Source organism: Pecten maximus, chromosome 3 (assembly GCF_902652985.1).
Source record: "Pecten maximus chromosome 3, xPecMax1.1, whole genome shotgun sequence".
Taxonomy (NCBI): Eukaryota; Metazoa; Mollusca; class Bivalvia; order Pectinida; family Pectinidae; genus Pecten; species Pecten maximus.
In genome coordinates, this window is record NC_047017.1 from 37,313,013 (window position 1) to 37,329,355 (window position 16,343).

The 16,343-nt window shown below is 36.8% G+C and overlaps 1 protein-coding gene across 1 annotated transcript; it reads left to right on the forward strand.

The window, feature by feature from the left end:
- The first annotated feature begins 1 nt into the window (after position 1).
- On the forward strand, positions 2 to 12,598 carry LOC117324065 (dnaJ homolog subfamily C member 17-like). The gene is made up of 10 exons (XM_033879687.1): positions 2 to 171; positions 1,807 to 1,876; positions 2,078 to 2,136; positions 5,753 to 5,840; positions 6,329 to 6,405; positions 6,968 to 7,099; positions 7,474 to 7,551; positions 9,257 to 9,337; positions 10,698 to 10,868; positions 12,194 to 12,598. The coding sequence occupies exons 1-10, from the start codon at positions 91 to 93 to the stop codon at positions 12,332 to 12,334; spliced, it is 978 nt and encodes a 325-aa protein (XP_033735578.1). The 5' UTR covers positions 2 to 90; the 3' UTR covers positions 12,335 to 12,598.
- The last annotated feature ends 3,745 nt before the right edge of the window (positions 12,599 to 16,343 follow it).

Below are 16,343 nucleotides of genomic sequence, written 5' to 3' on the forward strand. Positions count from 1 at the left end.
GTTTATCAGAGGCTTGAACGACAACTTCACTTGTTCTGTCGGCGAAGTCGTTGTATTGACGTTGGTTAGGCTAGAGAAAAGAAAGTCAAGATGACAGCACCTAAGTTAGATGTCACCAAGTTAGATTTATATGCTATTCTTGCCGTAGATGAAAATGCAACGGAAAAAGAGGTAGGTGTAACGATATAACAGGAACAGGAAAGGCATGCCTTTTCCTTTTTCTACACTAACTAGATCTAAGTACCCTGGTAAGCTTGGTAAGTATGACCACAGGTCCTAGCCTCGTCTGTCACTAAATCCAATATATAATCTATTGGATGTATTGACAGACGAAGCTAGGACCTGTGGTATGGCATTATCTTCAACGAGATGCGTGTAGATAGATGCAGATGTCATAAAAAATGTTCAAGGACCCAGTCCATAAGACTACACACAGTATTATTCCCCTGTTTAGATTAGTTACAGGTGTGTTGCCAAAGTTAATACAGATATTTGAAGTCTTTTTCACAGACCTGTACTTGTGAACATGATTATGATGTTTTTAGCCAAAATGTTACATTATAGAAAATAAATTATTGTATTACAATCGCATGCTTAATTTGTAAAAAAGAAATGAAATATTGTACCTTGGCCTTATAAATACCAATATATAAATAGATAGTATTTATAAGGCCAAGGTACAATTTTTTTTTTTACAAATTAAGCATATACGATTGTAATACAATAATTTACTGTCTATAATATATAATCATGTCCACAAGTACCTGTGGTCTTTTAAGTTTACCTGGTCCTTCCTAATTCATAACAACTGTCGTCCAAATGTCATAAACGAAAATGACCCACTTGTTTATATATGCGTAATCAAATTTGACTATATAACTGTAACAGGAGAGGAGAAAATGTAGCAGCCAGACCGGGGTTCGAACACTAGCCGGATGCTCTACTAATTGAGCTACCTGGTTACCGATGATCGACTCAGTCCAGTCCCGCTACACACCTCCCTCCTTTTTTTCAAGTATTCGCCCTCGAAGACACACGAGACCCTAGATTATACCACCACCGTGGGTATTTTAGTTGGGCGCCAATTTTGTAACAGGAGAGGAGAAAATGTAGCTGCCAGACCGGGGTTCGAACCCGGGACCTCAGAACACTAGCCGGATGCTCTACCAATTGAGCTACCTGGTCACCGATGATCGACCCAGTCCCATCCCGCTACATAACCATATAACTATATGTTATTACCAATGACTTCATCCCCTCAATCGCTTCAAACTTTGATTTGATATAAATTTCAAAACATTTGAACTCAAATGATTGAGTTCAAATGTTTTGAAATTTATATCAAATCAAAGTTTGAAGATTTCCCTACCAGAAAATAATGATATTGGATAGGTTTAATAGCATATAATTATAAGAGCACACCAGTTCTTGGAAGACAGTAACCCTGATATTTACAGTGGACAGGGGAACCCCCACCTGGGGAATTTCCACCTTTTTACACCTGGAATCCTACATCTTTCTATATATACCAGGAGTGTATATTTTAATTTTATTTTTTAATCTCAAGACCCTACTCTTTATTCTCATATATAGAAAGTACCCATTGCATGTGTTTTCTACTCAGAAAATAGCTACAAACCTAAGAAACACATTTTCTTCAGTGACTTGGTTCAGGTGAAACACCAGCTGATTGGCTGATTTAGTTATGTGAGACCTTATTACACTGCCATGTCAACAGAAGATATTAATATTAATTATATATGTAAAATTAATGTAAATAATTGGTACAATGTATTTCCATTACAGATTGTGAAATCCTACAGAAAACAAGCTTTGAAATGGCATCCTGACAAAAACCCTGATAACCCAGAGGCAGGTGAGTTTGTTAGTTCATGTTGACACATTTTGATAATTATACTTCCTGTAGAAAAAGGAACCATTCTCAATCAACACCATCTATTTCTATGCTCAAGTTGAGATCCAGATGATTGGACAATGCAATCTATTGTGAGAGAGAAAAGATACAAAGATCATTACTTGCTGAAATTAATAATTTGATCTTCATGTACATTTTCAGTTGAAGTATTTCACAAGCTTTCTAAAGCCTTGGAAATCCTCACAGATGCTCCAGCAAGGGTACGTATATTAATTTTGTTCTGATATATCTATCTTATTTTATGACAGTTATGAAACAAGTTTAAACTATCAACTAACCATTATTGTTGTCCCAAATATAGGTTTTAATATAAGGCAACCAGAACACCAGGAAAAAATACATGGTTGATCAGGTACATGACCCCATACCTATACTTTTACACTCAATCTGGGAATCAAACTATAAGACCCTCTTTGTGAAAAGCTCAAGTATGTGTAATAATTTCTTTGTCAAGACTTGCTGAGAACTGCAATTTTCGAGTCATAATTCTTGAAAATATATTACAGTTATTTACCATAAGTAGAATTCATTTTGGATTTTTAATGTTTCAAGTACTAGCACAATCAGTACTTGCTCAGGACTAATTATTTTATTGACGTCATTGGAATGTCCCTTTTTAGGTCATCTGACCCGAAGGGTCAGGATGACCTATAGTCATCATGCTTCGTCCATCGTCGTGCGCCGTCCGCCGTGCGTCGTGCGTCGTGCGTAAACTTTTCACATTTCAAACTTCTTCTCAAGTTCCACCAGTGGGATTGAGCTGAAACTTGCCTGAAATGATCCTGAGATGGTCCTGACCAAGTGTTGTTATTTTTCGGGTCGGTCCGAAATCCAAGATGGCCGCCATAGCTGCCATTTTGAAAACACACTTTAAACTTCTTCTCATGTTCCACCAGTGCTATTGAGCTGAAACTTGCCAGAAATGATCTTGAGATGGTCCTGACCAAGTGTTGTTATTTTTCGGGTCAGTCTGAAATCCAAGATGGCCGCCATAGCCGCCATCTTGAAAAACACATTTTAAACTTCTTCTCAAGTTCCACCAGTGCTACTGAGCTGAAACTTGCCTGAAATGATCCTGATATGATCCCGACCAAGTGTTGTTATTTTTCGGGTCCGTCCGAAATCCAAGATGGCCGCCATAGCCGCCATCTTGAAAAACTTATTTTAAACTTCTTCTCAAGTTCCACCAGGGCTGTTGGGCTGAAACTTTCCAGAAATGATCCTGAGATGATCCCGACCAAGTGTTGTTATTTTTCGGGTCGGTCCAAAATCCAAGATGGCCGCCATAGCCGCCATCTTGAAAAACATATTTTAAACTTCTTCTCAAGTTCCACAAGTGCTATTGAGCTGAAACTTGCCGGAAATGATCCTGATATGATCCCGACCAAGTGTTGTTATTTTTCGGGTCGGTCCGAAATCCAAGATGGCCGCCATAGCTGCCATTTTGAAAACACATTTTAAACTTCTTCTCAGGTTCCACCAGTGCTATTGAGCTGAAACTTGCCTGAAATGATCCTGATATGATCATGACCAAGTGTTGTTATTTTTCGGGTCGGTCCGAAATCCAAGATGGCCGCCATAGGCGCCATCTTGAAAAACACATTTTTAACTTCTTCCCAAGTTCCAGCAGTGCTATTGAGCTGAAACTTGCCTGAAATGATCCTGATATGATCCCGACCAAGTGTTGTTATTTTTCGGGTCAGTCCGAAATCACAGATGGCCCCCATAGCCGCCATTTTGAAAACACATTTTAAACTTCTTCTCAAGTTCCACCAGTGCTGTTTTGCTGAAACTTGCCTGAAATGTTCCTGAGATGATCACGACCAAGTGTTGTTATTTTTTAGATTGGTCTGAAATGCAAGATGGCCGCCATATCCGCCATCTTAAAAAACACATTTTAAACTTCTTCTCCAGTTCCACTGGTGCCATTGAGCTTGAAATTGGTGAGGATGTTAAGGAAGGAGTGCCAACAAAGTGTTGCTATTTTTTCGGCCTTGTAAAAACTTTGGCATGGCAGCAATGGCGGCCATTTTGTAACATGATTGCGCAATCATGGTTTTCCTGAACAACACCTATTTCAAACTTCTTCTCAAATTCCACTGGTGGGATTCAGCTCTAACTTACCAGAAATGATCCTTAGATGGTCCAGACCAAGTGTTATTATTTATTGGGTCGGTCAGATATCCAAGATGGCCACCATGGCCAACAGTGCCACTATATACTTGCTACAGAGAATGCATACTACAATAATATAAGGGTTTTAATTTAGAGTCAGATGACCGTTAAGGCCCCTGGGCCTCTTGTTAGCTCATCTTGTCCATGGCACAGTTTCCATTATCTGTCTGTTGTCCACCAACTTTTCCTTTAAATCACCACTAGTTGTGAACAACTCAATGTATTTTGACTAAATTAGTCAGAAGCATCATTAGGGAAAAGGAAAAAGATTGTGTATAAATTGTGACTTAGGCTACCCTGGGATTGGATGTGCATAAATTGTGACTCCGGCTACCCTGAGATTGGAGGGACAGGGCCCTATATGGGAAATAGAGGTACTGTATACCTGGTAATTTTTGCCCCCATTTAATTTTCGCTATTTTCGGCCTTTGAAGATAGGGCGAATTTAAGATGAAGGTGAAAATTTCAAGCTGAATTGAAGGAATAATAAACCATAGTACATTGGCTAAGTGTAGTCGGATCACAAACAATCACATAATAGGCTTAGCATTTTCAATTAAAAAACGATACAAAGTTATTTTTAAAATTCAGTCATTTTTTAAAATTATGTAGTCCGGTCAAGATAAAATTAAAATACAGAGTGGTATCAAATTCCTGCCATGGAAATGACTAATTTTATGATTTCACCGTCGCTTGTATGTACACGTGAACAAGAAAAACACTGGTCAGTCATTAGTCACAGCGCGGTGAACTTACAATTGATCGTGTTTGCTTAAAATCACCCATGCATACCCGACTACTTGAATCAATAGGAACTAAAAGAAAATCTGAGCACAGGTAAACATTCTTTATTTCACACCTGAGTACATTTCACATCTCATACTGGTAAGACAATTGGGCAACTCGATAAGTCCCGAGTGTTCCGAGTGCAACTGTATTGAGAATTCCGAACAGAATTTTTCGATTTTACAACTAGGAAAAGGATAATTCTTGAAAACCATTGAGGGCGAATTTAAAACAGGGCGAATATGTTTTGTGTTGCTCAAGGGCAAAAATAACCTGGGGCGAAAATTACCAGGTATACAGTATGTAAGGCCTTTAGATTGCTGCAGTCATAAAAGACATGGTGTTTTTTAATATATTTGGTCAGGAGCATCCTTTGGAGAAGGGATACAAATTTTGCATTAATAGTGGCTGGTTGCCCTGGAGCAGGAGATCAAGTGTTTCTTGATTGTTATGTAATATTTGATCTAGGGGTGTTCTTGGCTTTGCTATATTTCATTTTCTAGTGTTGTTTCTTTGCTGTGGTATATTTCATTTTCTAGTGTTGTTTCTTGGCTGTGGTGTATTTCATTTTCTAGTGTTGTTTCTTGGCTGAGGCGTAATATTTGCAGGATACTTTTCTTGCAAGAATGGGCTCAGACATCATGCATCTCCTGAAAGATATCATTGACCATTTATAGTTACTTTTGTATTGCCTTTTCTCAGTTTTGGTATTCTTTAATAACTGACAATTTGGTAAATGTATGAAGTTTTCAATACTGTACATTTATCTGAACCATTGATTCTTGAGAAGATTCATTCCTCAGAATAAATTGTAAAATTTTATGTAAAGTTCAAATATATTTTTATATTGAACAGATAGCTTATGATAAAATCCAGAAAGCAAAGAAAGCTGCAGAAAAAAGACACAAAGAACTTGACAGCAAGCGCAAGAAATTGAAAGAAGGTATGTGTATATGTTTATATCTATTGTGTATTTTATACTTGTAGAACAGAGGGGCTGTGATAGCTCAGTCAGTTAGGGTTAACCACGTAACCTCAGGTGAAGATCCGAGGTGCAAGGTTTGACACTCCTTAACTGTCGGTTTATGTTTCTCAGGAAGCTGAGAAATGGACCAGTCTTTGCTATCATGGTTCATGTTTTGGTTGTATCCTTGAGCAAGACACTTGACCCTAATTGTTCTGGATGGCATGTGATGGGCCTCCCATAAGTTGTTCAGGGAGGTAATCACCAACTACTACAAGGAGACCCCACCTCGAAATGACCCAAGCTGTTCATGGGCGATAAACCTAGCAAACAAAAAAACTAAAAGTTAAACAAAATATGACATTACCATACGTGTAAGAGTAAACACTATTATTTTTAAATACATATATGATATATCTATCTCATGAAATAGTATTCATAAATTCATATTTTCTTCTTATTCATAGATTTAGAATTAAGAGAAAATGCAGCCCAATCACAGAAGGATTTGGACATTTCTGTTCAGAAAAACTTCCAAGCAGAAGTAAGTGTTTCCCTGAAGTTAGATGCCATTGGTGTACAGCGGAAATTATTTCGGGTTCGAGTGGGTTCAATAGGTTATAATTATATAATCATACATATTGTTAGAAAAGACAAATAAGCAAGTTTTGGTTAAACTCATGCTTTATAAATAACCAAAACTTTGTTTCTCATTTTTTTGTTTTTTGTTTTCAATATTTTCAACTGACCAGTAAAAAAATTAAAAAGTTTATCTTTCTTCATAATGCTGCATATAAATGTCTTATCATGTATGGGATAAAGAGCTCCTTAATCTACATCTACTGTAATTAACTTTTTTGTAATCTATGTAAATAAAGATAAGACATATACTGTTTTAGTCTTGAAAATTCCTTCTTAAACAAAAATGATTATCTCCCTGCAGCCCTTTCTATGAATATAAACAATTGCTTGTTACAGGTATCAGTGTTATATTATATAATAGCGCACCATTTAGATTTGTTTACTTTTCCAGGTAATGGCTTTTCCTGTCACTAATCAATTATATGTACTAAAATCATATTTTAACACCTTTACCTTTATTTTAGATTGAAAGATTAAGAAAGGAAGGTTCAAAATTACTGCAAAAAGAACAAGAACTTTTACAAGAAGAGCTCAAAAAGACTGCAGAGACCAAACAGAAAAATTATGATGAAGAAACAGTCACTCCAAAACTAAAGGTATCGGGGAAGTGACACGGCACAATATCACATATTGTTTCATAAATACAGATGAAAATTCATGTAAATTAGAGTTTTGAATCTGGATAGATCATGTCACTAGAAGACCGTAAGTAAATGATAACGGTTATTATTGGAATCCTCATGTTATTAAATATGTTATGTCATGTTGACATTTGTCGCAGTTGAAATTTTCAACAATCTAACCATTTTATGCACTTTTGATATGACATTAACAGAAAATCATTAAGAGTAAGTCTGCCTCACAATGGTATCCATTACCGTAGAGTTTCTAATGATCGGCACACTAATAATATCAACTATGGAAAGTTACGGAAATGTTGTAATCAGCTTGTTGAATTTTCATTTTGCAGATCAGATGGAAAGCAAAGAAAGGTGAAGAGAGCAATGGAGGATATTCATATTCTGTGCTCCATTCCATGTTTTCCAAGGTAAGGATATTCTTACACTACTATAATCTCCACGGTTAAGATACACAAGGATATTCTTACACTACTGTAATCTCCATGGTTTAGACACACAAGGATATTCTTACACTACTATAATCTCCACGGTTAAGACACACAAGGATATTCTTACACTACTATAATCTCCATGGTTAAGATACACAAGGATATTCTTAAACTACTATAATCTCCACGGTTAAGACACACAAGGATATTCTTACACTACTATAATCTACGTGGTTAAGATAAACAAGGATATTCTAACACTACTATAATCTCCATGGTTAAGATAAACAAGGATATTCTTACACTACTATAATCTCCATGGTTAAGATAAACAAGGATATTCTTACACTACTATAATCTCCATGGTTAAGATACACAAGGATATTCTTACACAACTATAATCTCCATGGTTAAGATAAACAAGGATATTCTTACACTACTATAATCTCCATGGTTAAGATAAACAAGGATATTCTAACACTACTATAATCTCCATGGTTAAGACACACAAGGATATTCTTACACTACTATAATCTCCATGGTTAAGATACACAAGGATATTCTAACACTACTATAATCTCCATGGTTAAGATACACAAGGATATTCTTACACTACTATAATCTCCATGGTTAAGATACACAAGGATATTCTTACACTACTATAATCTCCATGGTTAAGATAAACAAGGATATTCTTACACTACTATAATCTCCATGGTTAAGACACACAAGGATATTCTTACACTCCTATAATCTCCATGGTTAAGACACACAAGGATATTCTTACACTACTATAATCTCCATGGTTAAGATAAACAAGGATATTCTAACACTACTATAATCTCCATGGTTAAGACACACAAGGATATTCTTACACTACTATAATCTCCATGGTTAAGATAAACAAGGATATTCTAACACTACTATAATCTCCATGGTTAAGACACACAAGGATATTCTTACACTACTATAATCTCCATGGTTAAGACACACAAGGATATTCTTACACTACTATAATCTCCATGGTTAAGATAAACAAGGATATTCTTACACTACTATAATCTCCATGGTTAGGACACACAAGGATATTCTAACCCTACTATAATCTCCATGGTTAAGACACACAAGGATATTCTTACACTTCTATAATCTCCATGGTTAAGACACACAAGGATATTCTTACACTACTACAATCTCTGTGGTTAAGATAAACAAGGATATTCTTACACTACTGTAATCTCCATGGTTAGGACACACAAGGATATTCTAACACTACTATAATCTCCATTGTTAAGACACACAAGGATATTCTTACACTACTATAATCTCCGTGGTTAAGATAAACAAGGATATTCTTACACTACTATAATCTCCATGGTTAAGATAAACAAGGATATTCTTACACTACTATAATCTCCATGGTTAAGATAAACAAGGATATTCTAACACTACTATAATCTTCCTGGTTAGGACACACTTCTCCAGACATAGTCTTCCAAAGTAATTGTGTTCCTTCAATGTTTAAACCTAGTCTACATTTGTTCTGTGCATTGGCCTGTTATGTATACAATATTTAATACAAAAAGATATTTTTTAGGTGACATGCTATACATATCAATACAAAACTATGTAAAGTAATATACCTTGTAATTGTTGAGGAAATGTTTGCTGGTCTTTCCTATAGTATGGGGATGTCCTCAACCTGCTGGTGTCCAGTAAGAAGAAAGGCAGTGCTATCCTGGAGTTGTCATCTCAGTATGCTGCTGTGAGTATCTCATTCCTATGTCACTCTTTGTAATACAGAACAACTTATATTGCAAGGATGATTTGTAGTCTTCAGTACAAATCCAGTAAACAATAGATTATAGATAACACACATTAACTGAAAGTTGAAGTAAAATATCCTGTTATACTGTTGTGGTTACAGACATGGAGATATCCCTCACCCAACAAATTTTGGGGTTCCGTCCGTCTAGTGCATATCTCCGAAAACGTTAAAGATAACTTCAAAAAACTTTCTACACACACCAGTCAAGTGGTCAAGTAGTGCCTTTTGCTATGGAGTAGTTTTCTGTCTCTGTATTTTTATCTTTACCATGGAAAAAAATATTCAAAATTTCTTATTTCAGCATTTCTGGAGTATATCTCAAAAACCATTAAAGATAACTTCAAAAAACTTTCTACACACATCAGTCAAGTGGTTTAATAGAGCCTTTTGCTATATATCTGTTTCCGGTTTAATATTTCAATGGTTACCACAGAAACATATAGTCAAAATCTCTAATTTCAGTGTTTTGAAGCTTATATCCAAAACTGTTCAAGATACCTTAATTCACTTAACTTTTTCACATAACATTAATTAGATGGTCTAGTAGTGTTTTTTGTTATGGAGCAGTTTCCACTTGGATATTTCTTTGGATACCATGGATAGAAAGTCAAAATCACTGATTTAAACAATTCCATAGCTATCTCCAAGACCCTTTCAAAGTACAATGTATTTCATAATATTTCCTGCAAACATAATCAAGTTTTCTAGTTGTGCTTTCTGCTGTAGTTTTCAGTTTTGATATTTCTTTGGTTAGGACTTCCATTCCATCCTTCATATTAGATAATCTCAGCGAGATATGCCTCTAACCAGGCTTTCTCGGCGGGGTGCCTCTAACCAGGCTTTCTCGGCGGGGTGCCTCTAACCAGGCTTTCTCGGCGGGGTGCCTCTAACCAGGCTTTCTCGGCGGGGATCTGGATGACTGTCCTTGGTTTTTGTCAAAAGTGTGTACCTTGTGAACAGTGTTCATTAGTCCTTCAAATTCACTAACTTTTCGATACCCAGTGCATGGTAAAAAAAATTCTAGTCGAGACTGACGAGGGACACTATAAAAACATCTTCTAGTTGAGAGTGACAAGGTCCCTCCGACAGTAAAATCAGTGGAGCTTGTTTGATTGGTTATGATTATCTTGATACAGTTTGTTTTGTGATTGTTGTTAAAGTTTACAGTACAATTGCCTTGACCTTAATTTTTATTTAAGTAGGTTGGTTCTATAAAGAATAATTGGTTGCAAAAGAAAACAACAGCTTAATTCTTTTCATCGTATGACCACTGAAGACAACTTAATTTTTATTATAGCAAATTGCTGTCCAAAATGAAACCGGTTTAGCTGAGAATCCTTTGACTTTGACCTGGCTGGAAGGTCAGTCTCCTCCTCTAGGATCTGCTGCTGCTTCAGAAGTCCAAAGCCAACCAGATGATTCAGAGAACAAAGCTGATGACAGATTTGCCATGCCACATGAAACCAAGGTGTGTACATCTTCTCCATTGGCATAATTTAGTTAATATAATGATTTAGACACTCTAATAGATTTTGGCATAATAAAATGTACACCCAACACTTAACAATCATTAACCAAAAAACATATGACTGACTAACATGTTATTAGGTATCTGTCTTACCAATTAGTCATTTAAAGTCCTGTACATGGTTGTATTCAGCAGAATAAAGTTTCTGAATTTTGCAAGCTGACAGTGCAAGATAGTAAAACCCAAAGCTTTACCTTATATTTAAACCCCATAAGGAAGGGGGGTGGGGTGGGGTGGGGTGGGGGGGGGGGGGGGGGGGGTTGGTTGGTTATACTGGAATTGGGTTGTCTGTCTGTAGACACATCTTGTCCGGACAACTTCTCCTAAACCAGTGGGCCGATTCCAATGTCACTTCACACAAATAGAGTGGACCATGTGTAGATGTGCATGCAGCTGTTTAAATTCCAAAATTTTGGTTGCCATGGTAACTGGTCACTATTAACAGGTTTTTATTGTCCAGGCAACTGTTCCAAAACCGGTGGGCCGATTCCAATGAAACTTCACACAAATAGATAGGACCATGTGTAGATGTGCATGCAGGTGTTAAATTTCCTAAACTTGTGAACTGATTTTCAACAAAACTTTTGACAACATTCTCTTTATTATGAACTACACATATTCCAGCCATTCTGAACTTTAGAAATAGGGGCATGCACAGGTTATCTTAGTTAGCCTCTAAATAACAGTTCCAGTTGTCCATTGACTCATGCGGATTGCGGGGGTATTAGTCAGCCATCCTGGCGACAGTTCTAGTTCATGTAATAGTTTCCATTGATTCATACCTTATTTATTAGTCCCCCTACCAATGAAATCGGGGGGACTATAGGTTCCTCCCCATCCATCTGTCTTTTTGTTTGTCCACTCAGTTTTCCACACTTTTCCCAGCTATGCTTCAAGGTATGTTGGTGAAAGTGATGAAGGTATGTAGCTTCAGTATGAAAAGCTACAGATCAAGTTAGAGTTTCAGGGTCAAGGTCACTGTTACTATTTTTAGCAATTCGCAGCAGGCTTGTTTATATTGACAGACCTTTCATGAAATTGCTATGGTACTAGAATAATGCTAAACTTATGCCCTCAGAATGCTGACTATAGTGGGCGAAGACAAAACCTGGCATTAGGCAGAGTTATGCAATTAAACCACAAACAAACTTAAGACCGACACTGTCAGCCTTGAATAGAAATGTCATAAAAAAAATTCAAGATATACTTTTATCCAGGTTTTAAGTTTAAAAGTTTAATTATTAGTCTTTGTAATGGTGTTTCAGACGGAGAGGGGAGACAATTGGTCATCTTACCAGTCTAGTACCGAGAAGGACTATGAGAGCCTGGTGTTGATGAAGATGAGGCAGGCCCAGGAAAGACAACGCCTGATAGAGCAGATGAAGAAAGAAGATGAGGACACATGACACACTGCTTACATGTAGTAAATGTCCAATTAATCCGAACAGCTTGGCTATTCTGGAATTCTCTTAGCTACACGTGTTCAGACAGATTCCAGGACACTTGTCATCAGAAAAGGCATTTAGTCAGTGTTTACTTGTTTACAAAATAAATAGAACAATTCCTTGCTTTATGGAAAAGCAAACATGTAATGTAAACCACTGAAAAAATTAACATTTACAGCAAAATGAAATGCTTCAAGTATGCAATAATTTTTTTTCATAAGCTTATGGTATTGTTTTTGTGTTGCCTACTGTGTCAGGGCATTGTTAAGGTTTTGTGCTTAGCTGTTTGTGTCAAAGCTAGACCAACAAAACCTCAATCATAGATGTAGCATCTGTTTAGCTCTTGCATATTAGGTTGTTTCCTACAACCTATAAAATCTAAAGCAACCAAAATTTGTTTAAAGGTTATTTGTTTATTGTGCGATGTAAAGATGATTACATTACACTCTTTACTAGCATTTCAACAATTTTTGTGATAAAAACCTCAAATTTCTGGGCTTAAAGGAAAATGATATTGACAAAGTGGGACAAATGACATATAATAATATTGACAAAGTGGGACAAATGACATAATTACGCGTAATTCTTGTTTAGCCTTTTAAAAGGGCATTAAATCTAAGTTTTACTAGTTTTTAGCTCACTTGCGAAGGGCAAGTGAGCTTATGCTGTGGTTCGGCATGTGTCATCCGTCTGTCCGTCCGGCATCAAATTTTTAGCCCACCATCATCAGATGGTGGGCTATTCAAATCGCCCTGCGTCCGTGGTCCGTGGTCCGTCGTCCGTCCGTCCGTCCGTCCGTCCGTCTGTAAACAATTCTTGTTATCGCTAATCCTCAGAAAGTACTGAAAGGATCTTTCTCAAATTTCATATGTGGGTTCCCCTTGGTGCCTAGTTATGCATATTGCATTTTGAGACCAATCGGAAAACAACATGGCCAACAGGCAGCCATCTTGGATTTTGACAATTGAAGTTTGTTATCGCTATTTCTGAGAAAGTACTGAAGGGATCTTTCTCAAATTTCATATGTAGATTCCCCTTGGTGCCTAGTTATGCATATTGCATTTTGAGACCAATCGGAAAACAACATGGCCGACAGGCAGCCATCTTGGATTTTGACAATTGAAGTTTGTTATTGCTATTTCTGAGAAAGTACTGAAGGGATCTTTCTCAAATTTCATATGTATGTTTCCCTTGGTGCCTAGTTATGCATATTGCATTTTGAGACCAATCAGAAAACAACATGGCCGACAGGCAGCCATCTTGGATTTTGACAATTGAAGTTTGTTATCGCTATTTCTGAGAAGGTACTGAAGGGATCTTTCTCAAATTTCATATTTAGGATTCCCTTGGTGCCTAGTTATGCATATTGCATTTTGAGACCTATCGGAAAACAACATGGCCGACAGGCAGCCATCTTGGATTTTGACAATTGAAGTTTGTTATCAATATTTCTGAGAAAGTACTGAAGGAATCTTTCTCAAATTTCATATGTAGGTTCCCCTTGGTGCCTAGTTATGCATATTACATTTTGAGACCTATCAGAAAACAACATGGCCGACAGGCAGCCATCTTGGATTTTGACAATCAAAGTTTGTTATCGCTATTTCCCAGAAAGTGCTGAATGGATCTTTCTCAAATTTCATATGTAGGTTCCCCTCGGTGCCTAGTTATGCACATTACATTTTGAGACCAATAGGAAAACAACATGGCCGACAGGCAGCCATCTTTGATTTTGACAATTGAAGTTTGTTATCACTATTTGTCAGAAATTGCTGAAAGGATCTTTCTGAAATTTCATTTGTAGGTTGCCCTCTGTGCCTAGTTATGCATATTGGATTTTGAGACAAGTCAGAAAACAACCTGGCTGACAGACAGCCATCTTGTATTTTAACAATTGAAGTTTGTTATCGCTATTTTACAGAAGGTACTGAAGGGATCTTTCTCAAATTTCATATGTACGTTCCCCTTGGTCCCTGGTGTTGCATTTTGGGACCAATCCGAAAACAACATGGCTGACAGACAGCCATTATCGCTAAATCTTAAATTTTATATATAGGTTCCCCTTGTTTGAAAAGTACTAGAGGGCTGTTTCTGAATTTACACAGATTAGTAAGACTTAGAGGAAGGGAAAAGTAGAGAAAAGATCGATCTGACATGGAACCTATAAAGATCATTCAATGGTGGGCGCCAAGATCCCTCTGGGATCTCTTGTTCATTTTAACAACTTCTTCTTAATAACCAAAAGGCCCAGGGACTTGATATTAGGCCTGTAGCATCCTGGGGTGAAGGGCTATCAAGTTTGTTCAAATGAATGACCTTGACCTTCATTCATGGTCACAAAGGTCAAATAGGCTATTATCTTCAGACAACTTCTCAATAACCAAAAGGCCAAGGGACTTGATATTAGGTCTGTAGCATCCTGAGGTGACGGGCTACCAAGTTTGATCAAATGAATGACCTTGACCTTCATTCAAGGTCACAAAGGTCAAATAGGTTATAATCTTCAAATAACTTCTGCTCAATAACCATGAGGCCATGGGATTTGATATTGGGCCTGTAGCATGCTGGAGTGAAGGGCTACAAAGTTTGTTTAAAAAAATGACCTTGACCTAAATTCAAGGTCACAGGGGTGAAATCGGCTTAAATCTTTAAACAATGATTTTGCGATAGCCAAGAGTCACCGAGACCTGATATTAGGCCATTAGTATGCTGGAATGATGGACTAGAAGATTTATTGACATGAATAAACCGAGCTTACTCTGATATTTGAATAAAGTGGTAATCAGCATAGATTCTGTAGAAATGACCTTAACTTCAAAGTTGCTGTAGAGCCAGGTGAGCAATACAAGCCCATTGGGCCCCTTGTTAGTTATGTATATTGGCTTTTCAGTAGAACTCATTTAAACATTTTAACAAACTGATTGCTGTCATCCTAAGCAACATATTTCTCAAGAGATCCCAGAGGGATCATGGCATTTCACCATTGAATGATCTTTGTTCTAACATTGTGTAAAACTAGATCTTTTCTCTTATTTTCCCTTCTTTTCCTACATATGAAATCTAAGAGATCTAAGGTAACAAATGTCAAAATTTGATATGGCCACATGTACACCATTTTGTTTTCCAGACCAGACTCAAAACTGATCAGGCAAAATTAAAGCCCAAGGGGAACCTACACGACAAATTTGAGAATTATCCTTCCAGTACTCCTCAGGAAATAGGGATCACAAATTTCAATAGTCCAAATCCAAGATGGCTGGCTCTCTGTCATTTTGTGTTCCAGATTGGAAGTTCAAGAAATATCCTTTCAGTACTTCTCAAGAAATAGTGATAACATGAAGACAGATCACTGACAGAGCTATTTGAATAGCCCATCATCTGAAGATGGTCTACTAACTACACCTGTTGCCAGCTTATGACTAATTACTGGCAACTGAAACCTTTTAACTCTTGAGAAAGTGCTGAATTTAACAAAGCTAAGCACCATGACATAGCATGTAATGTTATGCCATTTGTAGTACTGCCAGAAAACACCTAGTGAATTTATTTGCTTTAACACTTTTATCATAGGTCAGTCATATTTTTTCAAAAATTTTGAGCCACAACATGCCAGTATTTAAGCACTGTATGCCAGAGAGATCCTGACCAGATATTGTTCTTCAAGCACTCTTTGAGATTTGACCCTTGACCTTGAATATAAAGGCCGTATCTTATTAAGTAACTGACCAAACAAAATCATCACAACCTTGGTTCTTTCAAATCATTTTCCATAAAATATCTTATAATGCGAAGAACAAATAAATACGTGTGACGAAGATCAAACTTGGAGTTGAAGACATGACTGACAACAGAAGTATTTTTTTATATAAAATTGTAGTTTATTAATGATATCATTAATCCATTACCATCTTGTATATAGTCGGTCGATAATACATGTATATGTAGTACAATTTAAAAAAAAAACATTGCA

Coding starts and splice junctions, on each gene's coding strand:
- LOC117324065 (XM_033879687.1), top strand. CDS start 91: ATGACAGCACCTAAGTTAGATGTCACCAAGTTAGATTTATATGCTATT. Junction 1,877..2,077: donor CCCTGATAACCCAGAGGCAG/GTGAGTTTGTTA, acceptor GTACATTTTCAG/TTGAAGTATTTCACAAGCTT. Junction 10,869..12,193: donor CCATGCCACATGAAACCAAG/GTGTGTACATCT, acceptor ATGGTGTTTCAG/ACGGAGAGGGGAGACAATTG.